Below are 27,853 nucleotides of genomic sequence, written 5' to 3' on the forward strand. Positions count from 1 at the left end.
ATCAGTAAATATAACGTCTTCTCCCCAAATCACGTTCCTTTCCTTGCTGCTCCCTAATTTCCTTAGCAAGCTTTTTGTGAGTTTTAAGAGCATTTCCCCCGTTGTATGTGTGTTTTGCCTTTTGCTGCTTCTTTCAACAGAAAGGCAGTTCCAGTTGAACTTAAGCCTGGTTTATTTCAACAGTTTGAGGGAACAATCCCCACAAACATTGGTGGAGCTCATGAGTTACCTGCCTCTTGCTCTGTCTCTAAATCCACCTCCACACACATCCCCACACCCCAAAAAAATAATCAGGAGACTGTCCATTTGGGTAACAGTATCTGGCAAAAAAGCATCTTCTCTGCTTCTTCCAAATCAGAGAGGCACCCGGACCACTTTCCAACACCATAATTGTCAAGGCATCTCAGCCCCCTGGCCCTCATCTTTTCAGGTAGGCCCTGAGAGAAAAGCATTGTTGTATCTTTTCACTCCACTCAGCCACGTCTGAAGCCCTCCTCCACGTACCTTGCATCAGAGGAAGGCTTCAAACGTTCTTGAGTAAAATGGGATTCCTGCCCAAGTCATGCTGGGTAGGAGGAAATCCTTCTGTCTGCAGAAATGCCCCACTGGATCCAAAAAGAAAAAAAGCCAACTCCTCCCTTCCTCCTCCTCTGGGGAGGTAGGGGAAGGAAAGATCCAGAGACAGAGAATCTCAGAGCACTTTTATGAAGAACAACATTTTACTCAAGGTGTAAGCTTTTGTGTGCCTGCACACTTCTTCAGAGGGAGGGGAGGGAAAGAATCAGAGAGACCACAAGAGAGAGAGAGAGAGAGAGAGTCCCATGGCAGGGCACGAGTCTTCATGAATCACTGCTCACTTCTAAAAATGCAGCCAAAACATGAGTCCATCTGTCCTTATATCTTGGAGAGTGAAGTGATTTCAGATGCAAAATATCAATAGCAGGCCTTGGTAACGGGAGAAGAAACCTAAGGCTCAGTTCAGTCCAGGAGAATGCATTGACGTGACCTTCATTATCAGTTTAAATTCAGCATGTCGCTCTAATCTCCCTTTGAAATTCCTTGGTAAAAGAACTGCTACTCTTAGGACAGCAACTAAATTTATTTTTGTTTATTTATTTCGCATTTATATCAAGCCCTCCCCGCCGAATGTTCTGGAAGGTTAAAAAGTCCCCCAGCTGTTTTTTGAATATGGTTTCTAATAGCAGTAGAAAGAGTAAGAGTCCAGTACCACCTTGGACTAACAAAATTTGTGGCAGAGTTTGTGCTTCCATGAGTCATTGCTCACTTGTTCAGGGTTATTTCCATTTATTATTTGCATCTTCCTAGACTGAATCCTCCTGTACCAAATGGAGACCTAGGTTTCCTGTCACATAACCAATGCTGATATCTCCATGCCTACTCCTCCTCCGCGTATCACACCTAATCTTATCATGCCTGCTATTGCCGTTCAGCATCTGAGATCATCATTATAAAGTTAATACCTCTAGTCCCTCGTGTTACATTTTAAGGCATACGTGGCCCGGCCTGACAAAGTGACATTTATACCGCATCCAGTCTTCACAACAAATACGTTTGACTCCTCTGCAAAGCATAGTCCCTTTGCATTGAGTCTGAAATTGTCTGGCAGGAAAGCGCAGGAAAGAAGGTGGGGTGCACAGGGGAGCTAAGCATCGTTTGATCTTAAGAACGTGGCAAAGCACAGAAACTGTAAGTCATCGGGGACAGTGAGAACCCGATTGCTGGGGTCAGGTCCAGGTCTTCTGTAGACGTCCCAGGGGCTGGCTGGAAAGTGAACCTTTGCAGGAGACTCACAAAGAAGAGGAAGAGCTCCATTCTGGCCAGGATCTCTCCAGCGCAGATTCGCCGACCTGTGAGAATGCAGATGGGGCAGGGAAGAATGCTTTATAATTTCCCATAATGTACAAAGAAGTAAATCTGAAGACAGACTGAAGTACATAACAATATAGTGAGCAAGGCTCTTTTGCAGCAGGAACTCCTTTGCATATCCCCCATAATGGCCACACCCCCATAATGTAGCCAGTCCTCCTGGAGCTTACAGTAGGCCCTGTACTAAGTGCCCTGCAAGCTCTTGGAGGATTGGCTACAGCACGTGTGTGTGTAAGGTTGCCAAGTCCCCTGTGTTCTGCAGCCGGGACTTTAGCACCATGGTACTATTGTGCCATAGTTTCCCCTCCCAAATGGCTAGAGCGTCCGGCAAAACCATAGCGTTTTCCCAGAAACGCTTAGAAGGGCCGCTGCGCAACATTGCCGGCATGATGACATCATCATGCCAGTGATGTAGGGGGAGGTTCCCCCCACTGGCCCAATGTGGGATGGTGGGTTGGGAACCTCCTGGGTGGGGGAAACCCCCCCAGACCAGGGGCTTGGCAGCCTTATGTCACAGACAGGGCTTTTTTTCTAGCAGGAACTCCTTTGCATATTTGGCCACACCCCCTTGATGTAGCCAATCCTCCTGGAGCTTACAGTAGGCCGTGCACTAAGAGCCCTGTAAGCTCTTGGAGGATTGGCTATAGGGGTGGAATTTTAGCAGGAGCTCCTGTGCATATTAGGCCACACACCCCCTGATGTAGCCAGCCGTCCTGGAGCTTTCAGTAGGCCCTGTATGAAGAGCCCTGTAAGTTCCTGGAAGATTGGCTACATCAGGAGCATGTGGCCTAATATGCAAAGGAGTTCCTGCCCAAAAAAAGCCCTGCATCTGCCCTGGTCATCCTTTCCTCATCAAAGGATGAACTGGAAATGGAATAAACAGCCACTGGGAACTTCCCAGTAGGAAACTCCTTGCTGCGCCTTCATGGCCTGTTTCTGGTCATTTGAACAGCCTGGATGTGCCACGTACGCATCTTGCATGTGCGGGAGCTGTGTGAGTGCTCCTCTCAATGTGCGTGTAGCCCATGCCAGTCATGGGTTTCATTTGATCACCACGACACGCTTCAATCTGGGGTGACTTCTTCAAAGCCAAAAGGCCGCTACAGCTGAATCCCCGTCTGATCGCACCCGATGATTAACAGGACAAAGGCATAGATCTGGATGGGCAGCCGTGTTGGTCTGAAGCAGCAGAACAAAGTTAGAGCCCGGTGGCACCTTTAAGACCAGCAAAGTTTTATTCAAGCAATGGCCTTTCGTGTGCACACATGTTGTTTCTGAAGAAGTACACATGCATTCAAAAGCTCATGCTTTGGATAAAACATTGTTGGGCTTAAAGGTTTCACTGGTCTCTGACGTTGTTCTAGTACTAATGCATAACGCTAATCTTGAGATAAAAAGTGAGAAATGGCTACCTGGGAAGACGTTCTTCCAAATCAATGGACTTGGATACCTGATCTATTCATTAAGCCCACAGTGATATATATAAAAATGAGTTACCTGCAGAGAAAGGCATGAAGGCTTCCCTCTTTCTGAACTTTCCTTCAGAATCAAGGAAGTGCTCCGGATAGAATTTCAAGGGTTTTTCCCACTGAGATTCATCATACAGCACAGAGTACAGTAATGGAATGACTTGCCTTCCCTGCAAAGTGATAGAGCCAAATTATTGAAGGAAATGAAGATGGTCCATCAAGGAGAAAGGGCCACCTCCCTCCTCCTTCTGCATGTGCTATGGGGAAGCTGCCGCTGCTCACACTTCTATGAATGATGGTGTCATACCTCTCAACACTTGTGGATTCTAAGGCAAAATCAGCCCTAGAAAAGCACCCTAATTCCCTGGCCAGCCTGAGCTCTAGGGTTTCCAGAACTCCCAGGCCAGGGAGGGGGTCTTCTACTTTCAGGTGCTCCTCTCCCCCCAATAACCCCCTCTTACCTCTGAGAAGCTAGAAATAACCATGATGTGCCTACATGACCCAGAACTGATGTAGCACTTCAAGGATGTCAGGCAACGACACTCTAGTTTTGGCCAAAACACTATGATTTGTAGCTAATTTGACCATAGAGTTTTGCCTCAAAACCATGTAGGCGTGTTACATCATTTCTCCACACTCCTGGAAATTTCCCACCCCTGTCAGTGTGCCATTGGGACCTGGCAACTATTCTGAATTCCAACTACCCAATGGAATGTAGAGACAAGGAGTAGGTTGCCCACTGTGACAGATCTTGATGCTGGTAACAGGACTGGTTGTGATGCCCCTCCAACTCTGGTACCCCGGGATATAGCCCAGGTGTGCCTCATGGATGGGTCAGCTGTGTGTTCTGACCTTTCCCATTGAAGTGAATGGGGATTACATGTAGTTTAAATGACTGGCTCTGAAGTTCCTCAGCATCTGAAGAACAGACTCTTTGTAAAGTGTTGTAGGGAACGAATATGAACTGAGCTAAGACTTTCAGGTTAATGGAGTTAAGTCAGACTCATCACCTTTGGAATGAAATAGCCTTTCAGAGTGACGTCCACAGTGGTAGCATGTGGTAGGGCTATAGGAAGGATGTTCGCAAACCTCTGAACTTCATGGATTACGGCATCTGTATAGGGCAGTTTTGACCGATGTTCAATCTGAGGTGGAGCAGACCCGATCACCTTTGTAATTTCTTCTTGGACCTTATCTGAGAAAATGAAACATTTCTTAATTCTTACGATGGTATCCTTATTATGGTATTCCACATTGCTATGTATGGATGTGAACGTTGGCCAGTTGGAAAACTGACAGAAGGAGAATTGATTCATTTGAATCATGATGTTGGAGGAGAGCTTTATGGATACCTTGGACCACCGAAAAGGGAAATATGTGGGCTCTAGATAAAATCAAGCCAGAATTCTTGCTAGAATTGGACATACGATGCAACTTTGCCCTATGATGCAAAGACAAGACATTCTGGAGAATTCAATAACCAGAAGAAAAGTTGAAGGAAGCAGGAGAAGAAGAAGAGCCAACGTGAGATGGATTGACGCAACAAAGAAGCCACAGCCTTCGTTTTGCAAGACCCGAGCAAGGCAGTCAATTATGGGAGGGAGGAGGGGGATGCTTGGAGGCAATCATTAATTTGGAGGGTCATCGTAAGTCAGAAGGGCATATCACATGACCAAATTAACTTCACAGTTTCACACTCAGTCCCGCAATGAGTGAAAAACATGACACACACCCCCCCCCGTGAAGTATTTTAGGCTGAAATTATGTGACCAACCCAAGGTGACTCAGCGAGTTTCTATGGCAGAGTGAGGACTTGAACCTTGGTCTCTCAGATCCTAGTTTGCTGACGCTCTAAACATTACACCACAATGCTATGATTAAAGAATTCAGAACATGGTATTTCATATAGAAGAAGAAGATATTGGATTTATATCCCAGCCTATACTCTGAATCTCAGAGTATCAGAGCGGTCACAATCTCCTTTACCATCCCACCCCCCCCCCCCCGTGAGGTGGGTGGGGCTGAGAGAGCTCTTTCAGCAGCTGCCCTTTCAAGGACAACTCTTGTGAGGGCTGTCCCAAGGCCATTCCAGCAGCTGCAAATGGAGGAGTGGGGAATGAAACCCGTTTCTCCCAGATAAGAGTCCGCACACTTAACCACTACACCAAGCTGATTCTACACCACTACACCAAACAGTTCAGTGAGAGTCTTCCATCTTTTACCTATGTGGGGATGCCCTCTTTATTTCCACTGAGGAGCACCACAGTATAGAAAATTGGGTTGCCAGCCTTCTGGTTGGGCCTAGAGTACTCCCGCTGTTACAACTGGTTTCCAGCTGACAGAAATCAGCTCCCCAGGAGAAAATGGCTGCTTGGAGGGTATACACTATGGCACAGTACTATGCTGAGGCCCCTCCCCAAACCCCGCCCTCTCCGAGACGCACCCCCAAAGTTTCCAGGTATTTTCCAACACAGACCTGGCAATGCTAATAGAAAGTAAACTCAGCGAGGGAGGTGCACAAGCTCCAGAGGCTGAAAACATGAAGAGTTTGAGCAGTTCTGCTTTCAGCATTATACCAGCTGGGGGAAAACAGGAAACGTTGTAGAGTTGCCAGCCTCCAGGTGAGTTTGCATGAATATGAAACTTAGCAGCGCAAGGCTGAGCGACCACGTGATAAAACACTGCATGTTATTGCTTATTTGGCATGTATTATCGAACATGTCTGCATGTACTTTAATACATATATATGAGAATTGTGAAGACAATAGGTACAGCCGCAATACACAAGTGCAATATGTAGGCTCAATCACCCACTCAGATTTATATATTGAACATTTCTCGAGGGTTAAATGACAAGTCAGGTGAGCACATATCATTCAGCATTGGATAGAGAAACGGCGTGACATAAAGGATATACAATGTGCTGTGGAGTACAGAGTTCATAGACACAAATATGAACATAGGGATGAACATATGAAGCTGCCTTATACTGAATCAGACCCCTGGTCCATCAAAGTCAGTATTGTCTGCTCAGACTGGCAGTGGCTCTCCAGGGTCTCGAGCTGAGGTTTTACACACCTATTTGCCTGGACCCTTTTTTGGAGATGCCAGGGATTGAACCTGGGACCTTCTGCTTCCCAAGCAGATGCTCTACCACTGAGCCACCGTAAATACAATCGCTATGATTCACAGGAATTGCTACTGTAAAAGGAGGCTTTCTTTATGCACAAGTTTAACACTATTTCTCCAAATGCCGCCGTGGAATTAAGTTGTTTTTTTGTAATTGCCAGTTCTGTAAACTGATCAATGTCGTTATTGGATAAAATAGTCCGTGTGGTTGCGCCCAAAATGACTTGAAATACATGGAATTGCAGTGTCAATTCAGTATAATAATTTTAAAGCGTTTGTTGTATGTTCTATGCCTTTAAGATGTATTGGGTCAGCACAGCGGGTGTGGGCATTTTGCCTTATTTAGTGACTAGTAGTGATTTCATGTTTTTGAGGACCGATACTTCCTGTATTATGAAGAATGGGGTGGAATTCTAGCAGGAGCAGGAGCTCCTTTGCATATTAGGCCACACACCCCTGATGTAGCCAATCCTCCAAGAGCTTACAAAAAAAGAGCCTTGTAAGCTCTTGGAGGATTGGCTATACCAGGGGTGTGTGGTCTAATATGTAAAGGAGCTCCTTCTAGAATTTCACCCCGGAGAAGCTTATGTATGAAAGTGAATTGTCAGAGCAGTGTAAGTTTGTTAGAAGAAGAAGAAGAAGAAGAAGAAGAAGAAGAAGAAGAAGAAGAAGAAGAAGAAGAAGAAGAAGAAGAAGAAGAAGAAGAAGAAGAAGATGATGATGATGATGATGATGATGATATTAGATTTATATCCCGCCCTCCACTCCAAAGAGTCTCAGAGCAGCTCACAATCTCCTTTACATTCCTCCCCCACAACAGACACCCTTGAAGGTGGGTGGGGCTGGAGAGGGCTCTCACAGCAGCTGCCTTTCAAGGACAACCTCTGCCAGAGCTATGGTTGACCCAAGGCCATTCCAGCAGCTGCAAGTGGAGGAGTGGGGAATCAAACCCGGTTCTCCCAGATAAGAGTCTGCGCACTTAACTACTACACCAAACTGGCTCATTGTTAAGTGCAGTGGGCATGGAAATTCATTTTTGGTGTACCATGACTATATCGATAGTATTCTATAATGTTTATTTTTTTCAGTTCCAAATCTGAGTGGGTGATTTGACAAAGGGAGACTGTCCTGAAACACATTTTTGTATCAAGCCCAGGAGGCATGTTATCGCTCCCCTGCAGAGCACAAGAAGAACCACCACAAGAAACAGACCAGAAATTTGGAAACTGACTAGAATTCTTATTGTGGACTTTTATAACTGTATCTTGCAGATTGAGCCTATATATTGTGCTTGTGTATTGTGGCTGTACCTATTATCTTCATAATACTAATATATGTATTAAAGTACACGCAGACGTGTTCAGTAATACATGCAAGATAAGCAATAACATGCAGTGTTTTGTCATGCAGTTGATCAGCCTCCAAATAAGGCCGGGAGATCTCCTGCTTTTACATCTGATCTCCTGCTGGTAGAGGCCAACACCCCTAGAGAAAATGGTTACTTTGAAAGGTGGACTCTATGACATTGTCCCATGCTGAGGCCCCTCCCCTCCCCAAACCCCACCTTCTCCCAGATCCACCCCAAAAGTCTCCAGGTATTTTCCAACACAGACGTGGCAACTCTACTCACTGGTGTTTCCTGTTCTCCTTCGGTCAGGCAGCATCCAACGGCAACCCGAGAGTTCTTTACATTCTCACCACTATGTATAACTGGAATACAAATTCCTAGAATAACGGAAACCCACCAAAGGAAAGGACATACTCTGAATGTCGGGGTACTTTATCATCAACAACAGGCCCCAACGCAAGGTAGTCGAAGTGGTCTCCATGCCAGCAACAAATAAGTCATTCACAACACACTTTAGGTTTTCATTATGGAAGAATACATTACTCTGGTTCCTGTTCTTCTCCTAGAATGTGAAAAAAAGAAAGAAATGCTTTAAATGAAATAAATAGAATACATAGCAAAATAAAAACCAAGAGGGCCCTTAGGATTTTGGGGGTGGAAAGCCCGGATTTATTTATTTTATTGGATTTATATCCCGCCCTCCCTGCCGAAGCAGGCTCAGGGAGGCTTACAACAATAAAAACATTTACAATACTGAGCATTAACTAATTAAAACCTTAAACAGTATAACAATTAAAAACATATTAAAACAATTTGGTGCTAATGATAAATTCCAATATCTTCAGCCTTCTTGAGCATCCCCTCAGCCCTAGAAGAGAACCAACTACACATAGACAATATCTTTGCAATACACCAAACCGCGAGGAGAAATAAAGAAATAGGGTTGAAACCCTGGAATATTCCAACTTCAGGGTTCTCGGTGAATAAGGCAGTCAAAGAGGGATGTGTATATTTGATCCTTGGGGCATCTTCCTAATTCAGTGTGCATATTTTCCATAGATGAGAAGGCAGCATGGAAATTATAGGGAAAAAACAGGGAGCAAAGAATCTGGCGAGTGGGAGGGAAGAAATTTAAAGACTATCTAGAGAAAACTGCAACCAATGGCAGCTGCCATGTTGAGATCCGATGCCTTCGGTGTCCAACAGAATTAAGTAACCCTGGGCTGCTTACAGATGGGCGGTTAAAGCCGTCCCGGGGACGGCAGGCAGGAGGATCTAAAAAGCGCATCTACAAGCACACATCTGCTTGCTATCCCCATCCTGCCCCAAGCTGTCCACAATTTAACAGGAGCTGACTCAAAAAGTGGTGCCTTTTTGATAGGGCTCTTCTGAGGTGCCTCCACGGCCATCTGGACAGCCGGGAAGCGATGTTCCCTCTGAGCTGCAGAGTCTTGTGAGCAAAAATTCTGCTTTATGAGCTACTCGTATTAAAGTTGTGAGCTACGGGCATTAAAGTTGTGAGCAGCTGCATAAATTATTGTGCTCTGGGGTCACCCTTCCCGAGCTAAGACAAAAATGTGGGAGCTGGAGGCTAAAAATGTGTGAGCTAGCTCACGCTAACTCAGTTTAGAGGAAACACTGCCGGGAAGTGCCTGGGGGGGTGTGGGCAGGATGCGTGAGCACTCCAGATGCTTCCCAGGGCATCTGCGGCCTGTCCCTCTTCTGTGGGTTGTTGAGACGCTCCCGGGCACTCCTTTTCCAGCTGGCTCACTTCCGGATTGGCTTGGTGCCGCCCTGAGTTGGCTGTCTGTTAGCAGCCCTGGTGTCGTGCTTCAGTTTCCTATGACATCAAGTTTGCACCCAGGAATACTACACACTCCTTTCCTCACATCCATTTACTCTTATTTTACGATCACAAAAAGTCCACCACAAAAATTCCAAAGGCAAACTAACTTTAACTAAACCCACATTGCTGAATCACCTTGACTGATTGATCCAAGATTGCAGCTGTTAAGAGACCATCACTAGCCCACCCCCCTACCCCCATAATCCCTTGTTGAGGGGGACACAGAAAAATGAATAAGGATTTTAATTCTAAAGGGGCAGGCATGTGGCTCAGTTTTCTCTTTTTCTTTCTTTCTTTCTTTCTTTCTTTCTTTCTTTCTTTCTTTCTTTCTTTCTTTCTTTCTTTCTTTCTTAGTCTGTTAGTTTTTTTCTTTTACTATTTTACTGCAGAGATTTAACAGAAAGCCAAATGGGGAACTGGGCAATGGAATAATATTTGCACTGCATATTTAATTTTTTCAGTTTCAATTATATTTCTTGAGTTTAAATATGGGGAAGGGGAACAGAAAGAAAGGGGGAAATTGGAGGGTCAGATATCATCAGCATTATAGCTCTGCAAATTTTTACTGTAATATAATATGATTATACTATCATTTCATCAAAAATTACTGTACTTTCTGTAAGTCTGTTAACAATTTTTCTATCATTAATTAGCTTAAAGTTCAGAAGAGTTTCATTTATACCAGGGGTTGGGAACCTTTTTTCTGCCAAGGACCATTTGGATATTTATAACATCATTCATGGGCCATACAAAATTATCGACTTAAGAAACAGTGCTCCACCAAGGGGGAATGATTGGCCATCAAAATTAATACCAATAATTGTTTTTCTGCAGAGGGGGGGAGAGTCTAATTTGGCACAAACACACCCGGTGACCTGCCCTGGATCTGCCTAGGTCCAGGGCTTTTTTTGTAGAGGCCTCCACATGGCTTTGCTCTGCCCACAATCCCTGAGGGCCCGACCAAGTGATCTCGAGGGCCATAAACGGCCCTCAGGCTGGACGTTCCCCACTCCTGATTTATACCATTGAAAAAAATTCAGTTCAATCATTTGTATTGATCCAGTTATATAACGGTAGCCAAAATTTCTAAATGTCTTGTTTGCTGTTCTCTCTCAATAAATCAATCAGAATGTCCATTTCAGCTGTTTCCAGAATTTTTGCTAGGAGTTCTTCTCTTGTGGGAGTTTCAATACTTAGCATATGTTATCCTGGATGCAGTTATTATATGTAAAATCAAATGTTTAATATCTTTATCCATAGTTTCCGGCAACATATTCAGCATAAACAGTTCAGGTTTAAAAGGCAACAACAGAGACAATATTGGTTGCAACATTTCATGTATCATTTTCCAATAGTTCATCACTTTTTTACACCACCACGAATGGAAGAAGGTACCCTCACAACTCACACATTTCCAACATACGTTTGACATTCCTGGAAACATTTTAGCTAATTTTGCTGGCATTACATACCATCTATAAAACATTTTATACAGATTTGCTTTGAGGGCAACAGATTTAGTTATTTTTACATTAACCTTCCACACCTTCAACCACTGATCCAATTCTATATTATGACCAATATTTTGTGCCCATTTCATCATACAATCTTTTACAACTTCATTCTCAGTTTTTATCTGGAAAATAAAGGTATACATTTTCTTTATTAACTTTTCCTCTAAATCAAGCAATAGTTTGTCAGAGGAAGTCTGTTCTGTATAAAATCCTTGAGATTTATCTTTTGAATATCTTGACTGAAATTGTATTTTTGACCATCAACTCTAAGTTGTATTTTGTACTTCTATGGTGTCTAATGGTTTCAATGTTCCATCTTTCTTTCATATCATTCATATTTCATATCTAATTATTTCTTTGACTTGAAGTAAATTTGGTTGGGTAAATACTTCCAATAGAGAGAACCAAGTCTTGTCATATATCTGGTATCTCATTCTCTGCCAAGGAGTTATCAAGGCTCTTCTTATATAATGGTTCTTAAAATAGTTATGCCAATAAAGGTTTTTGGAATTGGTTCTTAAAATACTTATGACGTTCTGCCTTTTGATACAAAGAAAGACATGCCAGCCTAGTTTAAGGTCATGTCCTTCCAACTTTAACAGTCTTATATTTTCCATTTTCATCCATTTTCTAATCCAAATTAATATACAAGCTTTATAGTAAGATTCCAAATCTGGTCATGCAAACCCAGTTCTACCTTTAAAGTTTTGCATAGTTTTAAGTTTAATGTGTGGTTTTTAGCCTGACAAAGAAATTTGGAGGTTATTCTGTTGAGGTTTTGAAAGGTTTGTTTTAAAGTTATTGGAATAGTTTGAAAAAGAAAAATTAATTTTGGCAAAAATGTTCATTTCTTCTATTGCAACTACTCTTCCCATTAGAGATAAATGCAGATCTTTCCTCCCCCACCCCCACCCCAAGTCTTTCTGAATTCCATTAAATAATCTAGTCTTCCAGAAAAGAACTAGGTTTGTTGGTCAATTGAATTCCTAAATATTTAACCTTCTTTTTAACTTGAAATTCTGATTTTTTCAGCCAGGTCTTGGATAGAAGTCTTTATCATGTTTTTTTTTTTGATGATTTTTATTTTTTGGTAATTAACTTTCATACCTGCCATTGCACCAAATTCTTGTAGGTTAAATTTTAAGTAGTCAATCGAATCCATAGATTCTTCTAAAATAAATACTAAATTGTCTGCAAAAGCTTGTAATTTATATTCTTCTCTCATTGTTGTTCCTTTTATCGTATCTCATCTGATCACATTATTCAACACTTCAAGGGTAAGAATAAATAAGAGTGGTGATAGAGGGCATCCTTGTCTTGTTTCTTTTTCAATAGTAATTTTTTTTTTCTGTCAAGTTACCATTTATACATACTTTGGCACTTTGTTCAGTATACTTAGTTTGAACCATCTGTATAAACTTATCTCTGCTTTGCATAATTTTCAGCTGTTCAATAATAAATTGCCAGTTCACATTGTCAAAAGCATTCTCTGCATCCAAAAATATGTGCCGTTTTTACTTGTGTGCTTTGTAGTATTCCAAGATATTTAATGTTGTCCTTGCATTGTTTCTCATTTGTCATTTGTGTAAAAAATCCCCCAATTTTGGAATTGGTTCTTAAAATACTTATGACTTGCTGCTTTTTGATACCAAAGAAAGGCATGCCAGCTAGTTTAAGGTTTTGTCCTTCCAACTTTAACAGTCTTATATTAAAAGAATATTTCTTGATGTATTATTTATATAAGTATCTTTATCAACCTAGAAGCTAGAACAGAAGCAATGATCCTATAGTCTATATTCAGTACCGAAATAGGTCTGTAATTTTTCACCTCTTTGGGGTCTGTACCTTCTTTCTGTATTAGGGGCAATAAAGCCTCATTCCAAGAGTCAGGTAATTTAGCTTCTTTTTATAACTTGTTTGTAAAGTAGTAGCAAAGAGTATTTAATGTTAAATAATATTCTATGGGAAGACCATCAGGTTCTGGAGATTTTTCTTTGTTCTGGTTTTTAATTACTTCTGTGATTTATCTGATTGTTATTGTTTCATTTAAGGTTTTTCTCTGTTCAGTATTTAAAGTAGTCCACCTTTGTTTTTTGTTTTTCAAATATTGTTTCTGTTCTTCCAGAGGAGTCTCTGTTTATATATATATATATAATTAAAAAATTATATATATATGTTTATATATATATATATAATTAAAAAATTCCAGAATTATTTTCAATTCTGAGATACTGATCCAGCACATTCTGACATTTCATTTTGATATTTCCTATCACTACCAATAGACCAGTTATGACAATCTTGATTTGTAGCAATAGTTAGTAGCAAAGAATGAAAAATGTAGGAGAATAGGTGAGATGGAATGCTTAGGCAAATAGTTCCTTTTAAAAGAATCTTTCTTTAGAAGCTGGCCCTGGTTGGGAAGAAAAGGGGGGGGGGGATTCCACATTCGGCACAAAGGCTCTGGGTTTCCTAGCAACACCATAAAGGAAGGCATATGTCCTGGGAAACAGGGCAATTTAGAGATACAGAACATCCTTGCAATACATTGATGTGGGCATCAATCTACATTCCAATAGAAGAGCCTGGACTGTCACCAAATGGTCCAGAGATCAAAAAGCAGGAAAACAGGAAAACAGTATACTTTATTGCCCCTTCTAGGGTATCAGAGCATCTCTCCTGGGAGGGGAAACAAATCTGGTTTCACCAAGCTTCCCCCTCCCATTAGGGTCTCCCAATGAGAAGTTGCCAGAACTATGAGGCCTTATTTTGGGTTCAATAGTGTTTGTTTGAGTGTTTAATGTATTCATGCATCATTGGTAGTACAAGAGGGTCTGCAACCCTTCACTTCTCTGAGGAGTTTGGGATGTCCTGGGGTTCTTTGCACCCTGTGGGCTCAGACTTCTCCTATCAGTACTGGTATATTCTTATTAATAAGCTGTCTAGTTTTATCTCTCTGTCTCCAGGATCTACCCGTGTGTTCCTTTATTGGGCTGGGAAACATAACGGCCACAGAGTTTCTGTGGAACAATTCTTTATGAGTACATTTTTCAGTTCTTTCTTCATCCCACAGTGAATACATGGTCCCTTTTCCTCTTTCTTTTTGAAGTCTATATGCCAGCCACCATCTTGGTTTATTTGCATTTTCAAGATCATAGAATCATAGAGTTGTAAGGGACCTCCAGTCCAACCCCCTGCACAATGCAGGAAACCCACAAATACCTATCCCAAATTCACAGGATCTTCTTCGCTGTCAGATGGCTATCTAGCTTCTGTTTAAAAACCTCCAAGGAAGGAGAGCCCACCACCTCCCGAGGAAGCCTGTTCCACTGAGGAATCACTCTAATGGTCAGGAAGTTCTTCCTAATGTTGAGCCAGAAACTCTTCTGATTTAATTTCAACCCATTGGTTCTGGACCTACCTTCCGGGGCCACAGAAAACAATTCCACACCATCCTCTATATGACAGCCCCTCAAGTACTTGTTCCTGTAATACATGTACGGTTGCTGGGGAAATCCTAGCTAGTTTGATGTGCTGCTCCCCCTGCCTCACAGTGGGATTCCTGGCCAGCTGGATGGGCATTCACATGTAAAGAGACCTTAAATAAGTGGCTGAGAGAAGTTCACCTATGGTTATCGGCAGACTTACCTCTTGCTGTTGGATTAGAAAAGCATCGATGAAGCTTCTCTGGTCGTTCACATCCAGTTGTTTGAGGTGTTCTACAGAAGTGGCCTGTGTGAAGGCGTGCAATTCCTTAATGTTCTTAATGAATGCCTTGTGACTCTCAAAAAGAAAGCCCAGCACAGGAAACAGGCTGCTGATCTAAAAAGAAGAATATATAAGAAGAGAAAATATGAAGAAAGCCCCAAGGCAGACTTCAAAGCACTTCTAATTAACATACATTTGCTCTTTTTGACTCAGAGAATTGACCCCAAAGGACCCCATATTTAGTGTAATGCTGTGTTCTGTGATCCAGCCCAGCTGATCTACACCCAGGGTGTCAAACTCATTTGTTATGAAGGCCAGATCTAACATAAATGGGACTTTCCGGGGCCAAGCCATGCATGTCCTAAAATGTAATGCCAGGTAACGGAGATATAAACTTTATAAAGGACACAAACACAATTAAAGATATTAATTTTTTTTTACTTCAAATATAAACACACTTAAAACTCTTGTGAATTTTTTTTAATGGTAAGGTGAGGAAACAATGGGATTTGGCAGTACTGTTTTAAAAATACAATATCAAGAAAAAGCACAAGGATCACGGCAGAAACTAAAAATATAAAATACTCTGAGCCTAGGAAAACTTTAAATGGCTGGGCATTGCAAGTTTCTTCCCCCCTCCTCGGGTCTACTCAGATTGGCAGTGGCTCTCCAGTGTAATATCCCCCTTTGGCTGTGGGTTTCCAGGTTACAGTATTCATTAGGCACCTGTTTTCAGGTCCATTCAGTAGAGACAAGCTGTCTCAAAGCATCAACCCTTTATTAGCAAAGACACAACTACAACAAGCAACAGCTTCAACTGGCCATACAAGTATGCACAGTGAAACTATTTGAGCTCCACTCCATTGAAATACATTGCAGCACAAAGTTGAAAGCAAAATGTGGAATGGATTTTCCATTCTGATGTCTGGGCCCAAATAGACTACTCGGACCAGTCTCTCTGGGCCCAGAAACCTTAATGGAAAATCCATTCTGCATTTTCTCTGCAGCTTTGCAAGCCGAGAAGAGCTTCCTGCGGAAGCTGACAAATACAAGGCAGAAGGAACTGGGAACTTTGGCAGCCTCAGAGGACAGGAGGGGGAGGAGGGGAAAGAGCCACAGACCTGATTAAAGCCCTGGGGAGGCCAGATCTGGACCTTTGGGCCAGACATTGACACTTCTGATCTACACACTTGAAGCAGTTTCCTCTTCTAGAAATGAATGCAACTCTTGGACTTCTGAACTTACTTACTTTCAGCCAGCAATGGAGGGGGGGGGGGAGGTATTTTGATATTGATTGTTCACACTCTGCAACAAGGGAGTGCAAAATTGTTTTTAAAGTTTAATTTGATCATGTGCAAAGTGCCCAAGGCACACAAACCCAGCAAATGGGCAACCAAGAAAAGTCTAGAGTCAAGAGAACGTTGATGTAACTAGAGTGTTGGGGGTACACAACACATCTGTTGGGCACAGCAAAATCAGGATCAAGATCTGTAGGGGGAAAGAGGTTAGGCAAAAGTATAATCAGGGCCAGCATGCCCGTTAGGCAACCTTAGACTATCGCCTAGGGCATCCAGTCATCAGTGGTGCCAAATTGGGTGCTCCCCATGCAACTTGTGGGGGTGGGGGCAGCTTCTCAGAAACCATTTACCTCATGTTACCCTCCCCCATGAGGTAGCCCCGTGGCACAGAGTGGTAAAGCCGCAGTACTGCAGTCGGAGCCCTCTGCTCACGACCTGAGTTCGATCCCAGTGAAAGCTGGTTCAGGTAGCCAGCTCCAGGTTGACTCAGCCTTCCATCCTTCCGAGGTCAGTAAAATGAGTCCCCAGCTTGCTGGGGGGGGAAGCGTAGACGACTGGGGAAGGCAATGGCAAACCACCCCGTAAAAAGTCTGCCGTGAAAACGTTGTGAAAGCAACGTCACCCCAGAGTCGGAAACGACTGGTGCTTGCACAGGGGACTACCTTTATCTTTTTACCCTCCCCCATGGCTGCTGAGAGCAGGACCAAGGCATGCTTCCTGCCCCCTTCCCTTCCACCACCCATCAAGCTGAGCCACTCGCTCCCACCATCCCTAGTGGGTATAACCACTTCCAGGTCCACCAGCTGCTCAGCCGCCCCATCCCCGCCTCCTGCAAGCCTGAGTCACCTCGGGATGGCAGGCTGGCTGGGCCCCCCATGGCTCTACACCTTTCGTCCTCCTACACTGGGAAAGTCAGGAGGGAATGGAGGAGCCGCTGGGGAGGAGGGGAAGCCCTGCAGCACACTTTCCACCAGCTGCTCCCCCAGCAGTATGGAAGGCAGACCTCCTAGCACCCACCGACCCCAATTCTCTCAAATGGATGAGGGAGCAAGACCAGAGCATATGAACATACATATGAAGCTGCCTTATACTGAATCAGACCTTTGGTCCATCAAAGTCAGTATTGTCTACTCAGACTGGCAGCGACTCTCCAGGGTCGCAAGCTGAGGTTTTTCACACCTATTTGCCTGGACCCTTTTTGGAGATGCCGGGGATTGAACCTGGGGCCTTCTGCTTCCCAAGCAGATGCTCTGCCACTGAGCCACCGTCCCAGCAGGTGGGGCAAGGCCTGGCTCTGATAAAGGCTGTGCCTCAGCCGGGCTGCCCACCTGACATACGCTGCTTCCACCATGTGGGTTCACTTCATCCCCCTGCGCTGAGTCTTCTCCTTATTGGGTGGGGTGGGAGGGCCTCTAGGGCGCCATAAAGTCAAAGGCAAGAGGCCAAGTCAAGCAAGTCGAAGTCAAGAAAGCTATGATCTTCAAACCACAAGATCAATCACTCATCCTCTAAGGCCCAGCCTGAAGAAAGTAGTTTTACACCTCCAAGTAAGGTTGTGGCAGACAGGTCCCCTTCTGCCTCTCTTAGAGTGCAGCCAATGAGAGCTGACGGAATGTTGGAGGAAGGTTGACAGTGGACATTTAGGACAGTTACAACAAGTTGTAAGAAAGACAGTTGGTAACTAAGAGAACTGGAAGAATGAAGAGAATTAGGACTCAAAAGTCCAGGCGTTTAGAAAAGTATAAATGTGCCCACAACATTCCAATGTTGATTAAAGTTATGGGGAAAGTTAACTTTTTGTTGTTGTTGTTCATCCCTGCTGCCAGGAAGTGAATTGTCTTAGTCAAGGAAGCTACATACACAAATCACTTAGGGCTTGGCCTAGGATGACAGGATGGATGGATGGATGTATCCCTTAGTAGTTTATCTTAGCAGCTTGTCAATGTGGCAACCAAGGTCATGAGCTGGAGGAGAGTGGAGGAATAAATAGATAGTGCACCTGGAATGCAGTAGTGGAGGGAGGGGGTCTAGAATTGCCACGTTTTATGCCACACTTTGCTTGAACTGATAACAGTCGATCGAGAGTATATATGAAGTGCCTGTGAGCTGTGACGTTAGTTTCAGCAAACCGTTGTATTGCCTTATGATGCTTGGAATAAAAGACTCAGTTACTTACCTGCGTGTTCCTTGACTCCGGGGTCTGACAGTAATGAGCAAAAAGCACAACTGAATATTATTCTTGTTAATATTGGATTGAAATGTATTGAGAAAACAAAAGCAAGCTAAGACTTATAAATGGTAAATGGTTAGTTTTGCGCATATCTGAAACCTACTCAGGGTGTAATGAGCAAAAAAAAAAAATAGGATAGTTGAATATGATTTTTGTCGATTTTAGAATGAGCTTTGTTGGAACGGGAAATATGGAGATGGGAAACATAAAGATTAGGTGGAGTGACTATTTTTGCTAGCAGTCTCTGCTAAATGCTACAAGACAGGGGAAATTACTGTGAGAAGATAGAAACAACTACAAAGAGAATTCTTGGACACAAATGGGCTCAGGGCAGGTTATAACATGGTCACAATAATAAAATACACATAACAAATATAAAACCATCAACATTTAAAATCACAATCTGATATGCAAAGATGGTGACTAAAATATTTATCATAATTCCAATCAATCCAGGAGACATGATTTATCTTCAGGTCTTGAGGGTCACACCATCGATGCGATGTCAACCCCTCCATTTCTCTGCCCCCCCAGTCAACAGCCAAAGCCCCCATGGGGCCTGACAACTGAAGGAGCTCTCATGGACAGGCCCACATAGCCCTACCTGTACCATAGGTAGCAAAATACCGAACAGCTCTTTAACTAGTTTTCAACGGTTAGATTACCATGGCTCCGAGAGTTCCACTAAGTCGCATATTTTCATTGACCAAGTACACTAGTCGTACAAAAGTGGGATCTTCGTATTCATATCGTTTGCCCAGTAATATGAACATTATAACGTTGGCAACAGCAGCGTTCATGATAACAGTGGCCTCAAATGGCTTTCCTATACAAAAAGAAGAAGCCTGCATTTACTTTGGGAAGAGCCTCACTGCTATTCTGATATTAAGGGGATATTATTTTGATAGTTGGGCCCAGTCTGCTTCATGCAGTCCTTCCTCTTCTCCTAACACACCTTGATAGGCTTGATGCTAACTTGGTTTTTCAGGCCTCCCATATATTTGAGCAAGCATTTGACTTTTTAATACCCTCTTTCTCACCAAGTATCTGGTATGTCCATCAATGTATATACTAATTCATTTCATTTAATTCTTTTTTTAAAATCGTGAAACAATACTCAGGGTGAACAAAGGGAGAGAGAACACCTTTGTCACCATCTCACGGCCCAGCCCAGGGGTGGCCAAACTTGCTTAATCTAAACGACACATAGAATAAATGCCAGATGTCTGAGAGCCGTAAAACACAATTGTCAGATCTCTGAGAAGGAAGGAAGGAAGGAAGGAAGGAAGGAAGGAAGGAAGGAAGGAAGGAAGGAAGGAAGGAAGGAAGGAAGGAAGGAAGGAAGGAAGGAAGGAAGGAAGGAAGGAAGGAAGGAAGGAAGGAAGGAAGGAAGGGAGGGAGGGAGGGAGGGAAGAAGGGAGGGAGGGAGGGAGGGAGGAAGGAAGGGAGGGAGGGAGGGAGGGAGGAAGGGAGGGAGGGAGGGAGGAAGGAAGGAAGGAAGGGAGAGGGAGGGAGGGAGGGAGGGAGGAAGGAAGGAAGGAAGGAAGGAAGAGAGGGAGGGAGGGAGGGAGGGAGGGAGGGGGAGGAAGGAAGGAAGGAAGGAAGGAAGGAAGGAAGGAAGGAAGGAAGGAAGGAAGGAAGGAAGGAAGGAAGGAAGGAAGGAAGGAAGGAAGGAAGGAAGGAAAACAGCTTGGAGGAGGGAGAGGTGGGAAGAAAGCAATTTTAACTTTAAATGCATTCTCCAAGCCGCTGGCTGGCTTGGCTCAGAGGAGTGATTTTAAGAGACCAATGCCTTTTCCAAGCTGGTCAAATTTTGAGAGCCACACAATATGTGTGAAGGAGCCACATGTGGCTCCCGAGCCACAGTTTGGCCTCCCCATGTCTAGCCCAGAGGTGTTGAACTCATTTGTTATGTGTGCCATAAAATGTAACATCGGGTACTAGAGATACCTATATATCTAATATCAAAAATACTCCTTCTGTGCAGATACTTACTTATACATGGAGGGTAAACAGATCTTTTTACAAACTTGGGGGACTTCCCAGGCCCTCATCACAGCCACGGATGTTTGATCTGGGTCTGTTTCACTACAGCAGGTGACAGAAAGGGATGGGAGGGTAAACTCCCTGGGAGGGGAGGAAGGGAAGCAAAGGTGGGGGAATGTCCCCTCCCCACAAACTTCTTGCGGGTGTCCCCTCTTGCAAACTTTATAAAGGTGGTTTCAGATGCCAAATGGGTATAGCAGGTGAATGGCAATAGCAGGATTGATTGGATTATGTGTGATATACAGAGGGGCAGGAGGTGTGGCGATATCAGCATTGGTAATGGGACAAGAAGTCTAAGTCTCGATTCAGTCCAGGAGGATTCAGTCCAGAAGGATGTAAAGAGTAAATGGACATACACCTGACATTACAAACCACAAGAGTCCATTACAAACCATTACAAAAGTCCAGGAGAGTAAATGGACATACACCTGACATTACAAACCACAGCATTCAAAAAAACAGTGACGGACCATTTTAATCTTCCAGGACGTTCTGTTGCGGACCTAAGAATAGCAGTTTTCTTGCAGAGGAATTTCAAAGGGAGATTAGGAAGAGAGACTGCTGAACTGCATCTGATAATGCAGTTAAGGATAATGAATATTCTTGTACTGAATTGAGACCTCGGTTTTCTGTCTCATTATCAACATCTGCTATTGTCATTTGGCATCTGAAATCACTTTACTCTTCAAGATATAAGGTCAGATGGGCTCACATTCTAACTGTATTTGAAAAAGTTACTTCCTTCCTTCCTTCCTTCCTTCCTTCCTTCCTTCCTTCCTTCCTTCCTTCCTTCCTTCCTTCCTTCCTTCCTTCCTTCCTTCCCTCCCTCCCTTCCTTCCTTCCTGAAGTTCTGTTATACTTGTGGCTGTTTTGATTAAGAAACACTAAAGAGGACTGGAATGCTATAAGAACTGAAATATGCCATTGGTCCATCAGTGGCTCTTCAGGGTGTCAGTCATAAAATCTTTCATATCGCCTTTTGCCTGGTCTTTTCAAGTGGAGATCAGGATTTGAACCTAGATCTTCTGGATGAAAAGCAGAGGCTGTTCCACTGAGCCATAGCCTTTATACACTACGGACTTAGTTTAATAATAATTGTGTCTCATCAGGGAATTCTGGGAACTGTAGTTTTAGAAGTCAATAAGTAAGGAACAAATGTCCTCAAACTACAATTCTTTGGGGGAAAGACATGACAGTGCATGATTACAAAAATCAGTTTACACTGTGACTTGCAGATATATTCTTAGAAGACAACCCACCTTCGTAGGATTCAAATTTCTGGATTAGGAAATGACATTCTTCAACAATTCTGTCTTCTATGGTCCTCTTGCCCATTCCGTAGTCACGAAACGTGGTTATCATAAACCGCCGCATCACCTTCCAGTTCTCACCATGAGCAAAGACAATTCCTGGAAGGAAGCAAAGGGCTGGTTCAAGATCTGGCTGACTGTTATGGGCTTCTCTTCACAAAACACAGAAGGTGCATAGAAGGCGGTCCTGCAAGACATGCATTGTCTCTTCTGTTTACAGATGCACATGGTGAACATATGAACATATGAAGCTGCCTTATACTGAATCAGACCCTTGGTCCATCAAAGTCAGTATTGTCTTCTCAGACTGGCAGCGGCTCTCCAGGGTCTCAAGCTGAGGATTTTCATGCCTACTTGCCTGGACCCTTTTTGGAGATGCCAGGGATTGAACCTGGGACCTTCTGCTTACCAATGCTCTACCACTGAGCCACCGTCCCTCCCCTTGCTGTGTGTCTCTATCTCCTCTCCACAGAAACCCTCCCACGTCTCCTTACTGGTGCGCTCTTCCATGCACCACAGTGAAGGATGAGTTGCAGAATGGGGTGGATCCAACCCTCCTCCAAAGAGCCTTCCTCCACCCTAAGGAAGCTCTGTCCAACTTCAGTGGCTGCTGCTCCAGAGGAAGAAACACTTAATTTGGAGAAAGACTCCTTAGGGGGAAAGCTTCCAACTTTGTTCAATAGAGTGGGAGGACATGGGGTAGAAGCCACCTTAGTACAGTAGAAAGGATGGGCAAGATTCCCCCCACTGCGACATATAGCTAAATTTGTAACATTTAAGGGGGGTGGTTTCCCCTCTGGCAAGTTTCTGAGTAAAATTAAGGGCTGAGGGTCAAGAATCCCCCCTCCACTAATAGAGTAAAGAGGCCAGAATGAAGTTTTGCTACCCTGAGCTCTGTTCCTGTTTTCTTGTGGCAGAGAACCACATGAGAGGTCTTCATATGATCAAGAGCTATGTAGGGGAGGGATGGTGGTTCAATGGTAGAGCATCTGCTTGGGAAGCAGAAGGTCCCAGGTTCAATCCCCGGCATCTCCAACTAAAAAGGGTCCAGACAAATAGGTGTGAAAAACCTCAGCTTGAGACCCTGGAGAGCTGCTGCCAGTCTGAATAGACAATACTGACTTTGATGGACCGAGAGTCTGATTCAGTAGAAGGCAGCTTCATATGTTCATATATATGAGAGGGATGGTGGCTCAGTGGTAGAGCATCTGCTTCATAAGTAGAAGGTCCCAGGTTCAATCCCTGGCATCTCCAACTAAAAAGGGTCCAGGCAAGTCAGCGTGAAAAGCCTCAGCTGGAGACCCTGGAGAGCCGCTGCCAGTCCGAGAAGACAATACTGACTTTGATGGACCCAGGAGGGTCTGATTCAGTAAAAGGCAGCTTCATATGTCCATATGTTGTCAGCTCCATCTCCCTCCACTCATTGAGTAAAAAGATGGGGATGAAGTTTTGTCACCTGAGATCTGTCTCTGATTCCATGTGAGAGAGAACCAAGGTCTTCATGTGATCAACAATCCTGTTGTTAACGCAACCCATAGGTCCTCAGCCTGAGGACAGTCACCACGGCAACCACTTCATCCTTTGTCCACTCTGCCACCATTGCTCTGTCTCCAACCAGCTAGCGGAGCAGCTAATCCTAAAAGTGGCTCCAGGCTGAAGGATTTGTTTATTTGCTTAATCTATCTGCACCCTATCTTCCTCCCCGCACGGGGAGCCGAAGCAATTGACATAATTCTCCTCTCCACCATTTTCTCCTCACAACAAATGGGTGAGGTAAGTAAAGCTGAGAGAGTGGCCCAAAGTCACCCAGTTAGTTTCCATGGGACAAGTGTGGATTTGAACCAATACACCACACTGCCAGAAGAGCGAGGAACAAGCTTGAAGCAGAGAGGGTGGGGTCATAAATAGGGTTGCTGACACCACATTGGAAAATACTTGGAGTAAAATATTCAATCTTGCCTACGCCTTTAACAGTTATTTGGCCTGCAGAAACTGACAAAAAAAATATTTTTCCATACAGATAAACATTATCACCTTCTAATGCCTTCAAATCTACACATGAGGGTGGAAAAATCAGTACAGTACTCTCAAGCCGTAGAATAAGCCAGCCTAGTTCTAGTCTAACTGTGTATATCTTTTAGGGAAATGTCAAACGGTGATACCCAACTAAGCAAGAGCACCTATGGTTCCAAAGAGATGTACTCACCATAGTTTCCTGGCAGATTTTCAGATTTTGGGAGCACGGGCCTATCCATGAAGGCATCTGCTTGATTCACCAAGGCCTCCCTTACAGTCTCATAGCCCGACACGACGACAACCGTCTCGAGTCCCATTTGTATGCTGAAGACAGGACCATACCGCTTGGATAACTGACGTGTAATTTTACAAAGTGAAAAAGACAGTTCAGGTCTTCGGGATAGCGGCCAGCATACTCGAAAACACCAGCTGAGTATCCCTTTATGCACAAAATGCCTGGTTGAGCAGAAATGTTTAAAACTGACACCAGACGTTTGACAAAAAAAGGGCCAGGCAGATGCAAGAGAGAAAGATATTTCTATAACTGTGAGGGTACTCTGCTGAGTGACATCAGATGGTAGTCCCCTGCCCGAAAGATGTCCACTAAGTGGCAACCAGGGCATATTTTGTCCTGGCCCCAGCATGGTAAAACTCACTCCCTCTCAAGATCAGGGCCCTGCATGATATAGTGCCATTTCACCGGGTCTGCAAGACGGAGCTGTTTTATCAGTTCTTTGGTGAGTCAGCAGATACCTGAAGCCTCCCCTACCCAAAATGCCCTAATGAACTGTCCTCAGGAACCATCTTGGTATCTGTTGCAATGGCTTTGTGATTAGTTGTTATGCCTGCACCAATGGAAGACATCGGTGGGCGCTAGAGATGGTTGTATGTTCTGTTGTTTTAAAAATTTAATCTGTTATTAATTATATTCAGACCTCATTTTGGGCAAGATTTTACAGGATTGGAGCTCAGAACCTCTAAAATTTTATTGTGCTTCTTCTTTTTTACCTCCCCCCCCCAAAAAAAACCACTTGCTTCTGGAAAGTAATTTTTAAAAGTATAAGGGAAATAAGGTTTATTATGACAATCATAATTCAAGAAGCTTTTTTAAGGTAGATGCTGAGCTGATATAATTTAGTACAACTTCCGGTGATGTCAGGGGTGTGTGTGGCATATGCAAATGAGCAACAGCAAGTCTTTTTCTAAGAAATGTCCCCTGATTACATTTATTGCTATTACTTCACAGTTGTGTCCCACCCTGAACCTCCTTGCGCAGAAGGTGGATGGGGTGCTTTTTTGTAGCAGGAACTCCTTTGCATATTAGGCCACACACCACTGATGCAGCCAATCCTCCTGGAGTTTACAGGGCTCTTCATACAGGGCCTACTGTAAGCTCCAGGAGGATTGGCTACATCAGGGAGGTGTGGCCTAATAGGCAAAGGAGGTCCTGCTAGAATTCCTTACAGGGTTCTTCGTACAGGGCCTACTGTAAGCTCCAGGAGGATTGGCTACATCAGGTGTGTGTGGCCTAATATGCAAATAAGATTCCTGCTATAAAAAAGTCCTGAAGGTGGTATATAAATTCAAAGATAAATAAATGCAACAAGACTTCTTGGTAGCATTACCAAGCCCTGGTTGGGATATCTTTAGAGATTTGGGGAGGTGACAGTCCTTAAAATACATAGTACCGCATTTAGCTTTGATTAGGGCATCTGGGAGGCCCATGCGGAATCTTTGCTGAGGGTCCATGGGGGATGAATATCTCCGAATATCAAATTCGGTGCCTGGATCTGAGTCAGGAGATATTTGGCTATTCCTGAATATTTGACTTCATTATACCCTATGGACCATTGAAGACAATGGCAAAACATAGAGTGTAATATAATCCTGACATGTCTTCTGAACTCCCCTATTCCTTTTTTATAATTTTGCATACTCCCCATTGATCAGCTGCTGGTGGTAGAAAGTGCTGCAAGCTCAGAGCCAAGTTACGGCAACCCTGTAGAGTTCTTGGGGTCATGGTAGATAACTCACTGAAAATGTCAAGACAGTGTGCGACTGCAATAAAAAAGGTCAACGCCATGCTGGGAATTATTAGGAAGGGAACTGAAAACAAATCAGCCAGTATCATAATCCCCCTGTATTAATCAATGGTGTGGTCTCATTTGGAGTACTGTGTACAATTCTGGTCACCACACCTCAAAACAGATATTATAGCATTAGAAAAAGTGCAGAAAAGGACAAGTTGAATGATTAAAGAGTTGGAGCACTTTTCCCTATGAAGAAAGGTTAAAACACTTGGGGCTCTTTAGCTTGGAGAAACGTCGACTGAGGGATGATGTGATAGAGCAGGGGTGGCCAATGGTAGCTCTCCAGATGTTTTTTGCCCACAACTCCCATCAGCCCCAGCCATTGGCCATGCTGGCTGGGGTTGATGGGAGTTGTAGGCAAAAAACATCTGGAGAGCTACCGTTGGCCACTCCTGTGATAGGGGTTTACAAAATTATGCATGGGATAGAGAAGGTAGAAGAAGAAGTACTTTTCTCCCTTTCTCACAATACGAGAACTCGTGGACATTCCATGGAATTGCTGAACAGTTGGGTTAGAACTGATAAAAGGAAGTCCTTCTTCACCCAAAGTGTGATTAACAGATGGAATTCACTGCCACAGGAGGTGGTGGCGGCTGCCAGCATAGACAGCTTCAAGAGGGGATTGGATAAATAAATGGAGCAGAGTTCCATCAGTGGCTATTAGCCACAACATATTGATGGAACTCTCTGTCTGGAGCAGTGATGCTCTGTATTCTTGGTGCTTGGGGGAAGGCACAGTGGAAGGGCTTCTAGTGTTCTGGCCCCACTGTTGGACCTCCTGACGGCACCTGGTTTTTTGGCCACTGTGTGACACAAAGTGTTGGACTGGATGGGCCTGATCCAACGTGGCTTCTCTTATGTGCTTAAGTTCTTAGAGTTCTCAAAGCAAGAGATGAACACAGATGGTTGGCCATTGCATGCCTCCACATAGATGCTTTGGACTTTCTTATTGGTCTCCCGTCCCAGTTCTAAGCAAGGCTGACGCTGCATAGCGTCTGAGATCAAGGTACTGATCAGCTACACAATTGTTACTAGCTGACGGTCGTCGGTACGCCTAGTCATTCCTTCCCAGTTGTTTTTCCCACTTCTCTTTATATCATTAAAGAACAAATGAGAGTAAAGATCAGAGCAAGGATCAGGTCACAGTTCAATCCGGAAGCCTATTCTTTAGCCAGCCAGCCCCTCTCCTCTCTGCTCCCGGCACTCATCTAGTAGCAGTAAGCATACAAACACAACAATTGCAACAAAGAAAAGAAGTCAGAGCAAAGCAAATATGTCTATGATTTTTTTTTTAAATTTCATATATGTTGCTGCCTTTACTTCGGAGGGAACAGCTGTAGTGCTATCTGGCTGACAAGGAATTCAAGATAACACATGAATCCCATGAGTAGCATGGAAAGAACAGAAAAGGTTTACCTTGTGCATGGTTCTGTAAGGCCTCTTCAAATCCAAGAGGTTTAGATTTCCAATGAGTGGCCACGGCCTTGGTCCTGGGGGAAGATTTCGGCCACTAGTCTTCCAGAAGCTGCTCTTTTTGAAAACCAATACTACTGTGAGGACAAATAGGAACAACAACGATACAGAATCCATTAAATCCATGCTCAAAGAAACTGGTTAAAGCGATTCTGACAAAAGCGATAACACACAATTTAATCTGCTCTCCGAAAGCAGCAGCGTAAATATTTGCTCTCCCTTGTGTGACAACTCTAATGAACCAATGAGAGCTATCCTGTGCCATAAAATTTACCCTCCGTCCCACTTTCTTAGCTCCATCTACTTTATTCAGTTCTGCCTTGGAGAGTGACGTTGCCGAATCTTCTTGGGCAACTACTGCACCGAAATTTTCACAAGCCTGTTAAAAACTGCTTGAATTCTCTTATCCTTGAACTCAATTGCTATATTTTGCTATTAATGCTATTCATTTCTATTCATTTTTCACTTGAGGCTTGTTTGTTTATGCAG

The 27,853-nt window shown here is 43.7% G+C and overlaps 1 protein-coding gene and 1 non-coding gene across 2 annotated transcripts; one reads left to right on the plus strand and one right to left on the minus strand.

The window, feature by feature from the left end:
• Window positions 1-154: 154 nt before the first annotated feature.
• LOC132589979 (cytochrome P450 2K6-like) lies at window positions 155-27,496 on the minus strand. Its single transcript, XM_060262824.1, has 9 exons — window positions 27,308-27,496; window positions 23,992-24,154; window positions 21,735-21,884; window positions 19,095-19,255; window positions 14,842-15,015; window positions 8,248-8,395; window positions 4,367-4,551; window positions 3,385-3,526; window positions 155-1,868 (listed from the first exon to the last, which is right to left on the minus strand). The coding sequence occupies exons 1-9, from the start codon at window positions 27,488-27,490 to the stop codon at window positions 1,681-1,683; spliced, it is 1,494 nt and encodes a 497-aa protein (XP_060118807.1). The 5' UTR covers window positions 27,491-27,496; the 3' UTR covers window positions 155-1,680.
• On the plus strand, window positions 22,967-23,039 carry TRNAM-CAU (transfer RNA methionine (anticodon CAU)). Its single transcript has one exon. It is a non-coding gene; the product is annotated as a tRNA-Met (tRNA).
• Window positions 27,497-27,853: the final 357 nt, after the last annotated feature.

The sequence above is a fragment of the Heteronotia binoei genome, chromosome 1 (assembly GCF_032191835.1).
Source record: "Heteronotia binoei isolate CCM8104 ecotype False Entrance Well chromosome 1, APGP_CSIRO_Hbin_v1, whole genome shotgun sequence".
Classification (NCBI taxonomy): Eukaryota; Metazoa; Chordata; class Lepidosauria; order Squamata; family Gekkonidae; genus Heteronotia; species Heteronotia binoei.

What these genes read in the sequence shown, in the direction of transcription:
- LOC132589979 (XM_060262824.1), bottom strand. Translation starts at nt 27,490, where the DNA reads ATGGATTTAATGGATTCTGTATCGTTGTTGTTCCTATTTGTCCTCACA. An exon ending in AAATCTGCCAGGAAACTATG is followed by an intron (nt 21,885 to 23,991) that starts GTGAGTACATCT and finishes GCTTCCTTCCAG; the next exon opens with GAATTGTCTTTGCTCATGGT. An exon ending in CTTCATGCCTTTCTCTGCAG is followed by an intron (nt 1,869 to 3,384) that starts GTAACTCATTTT and finishes GCATTCTCACAG; the next exon opens with GTCGGCGAATCTGCGCTGGA.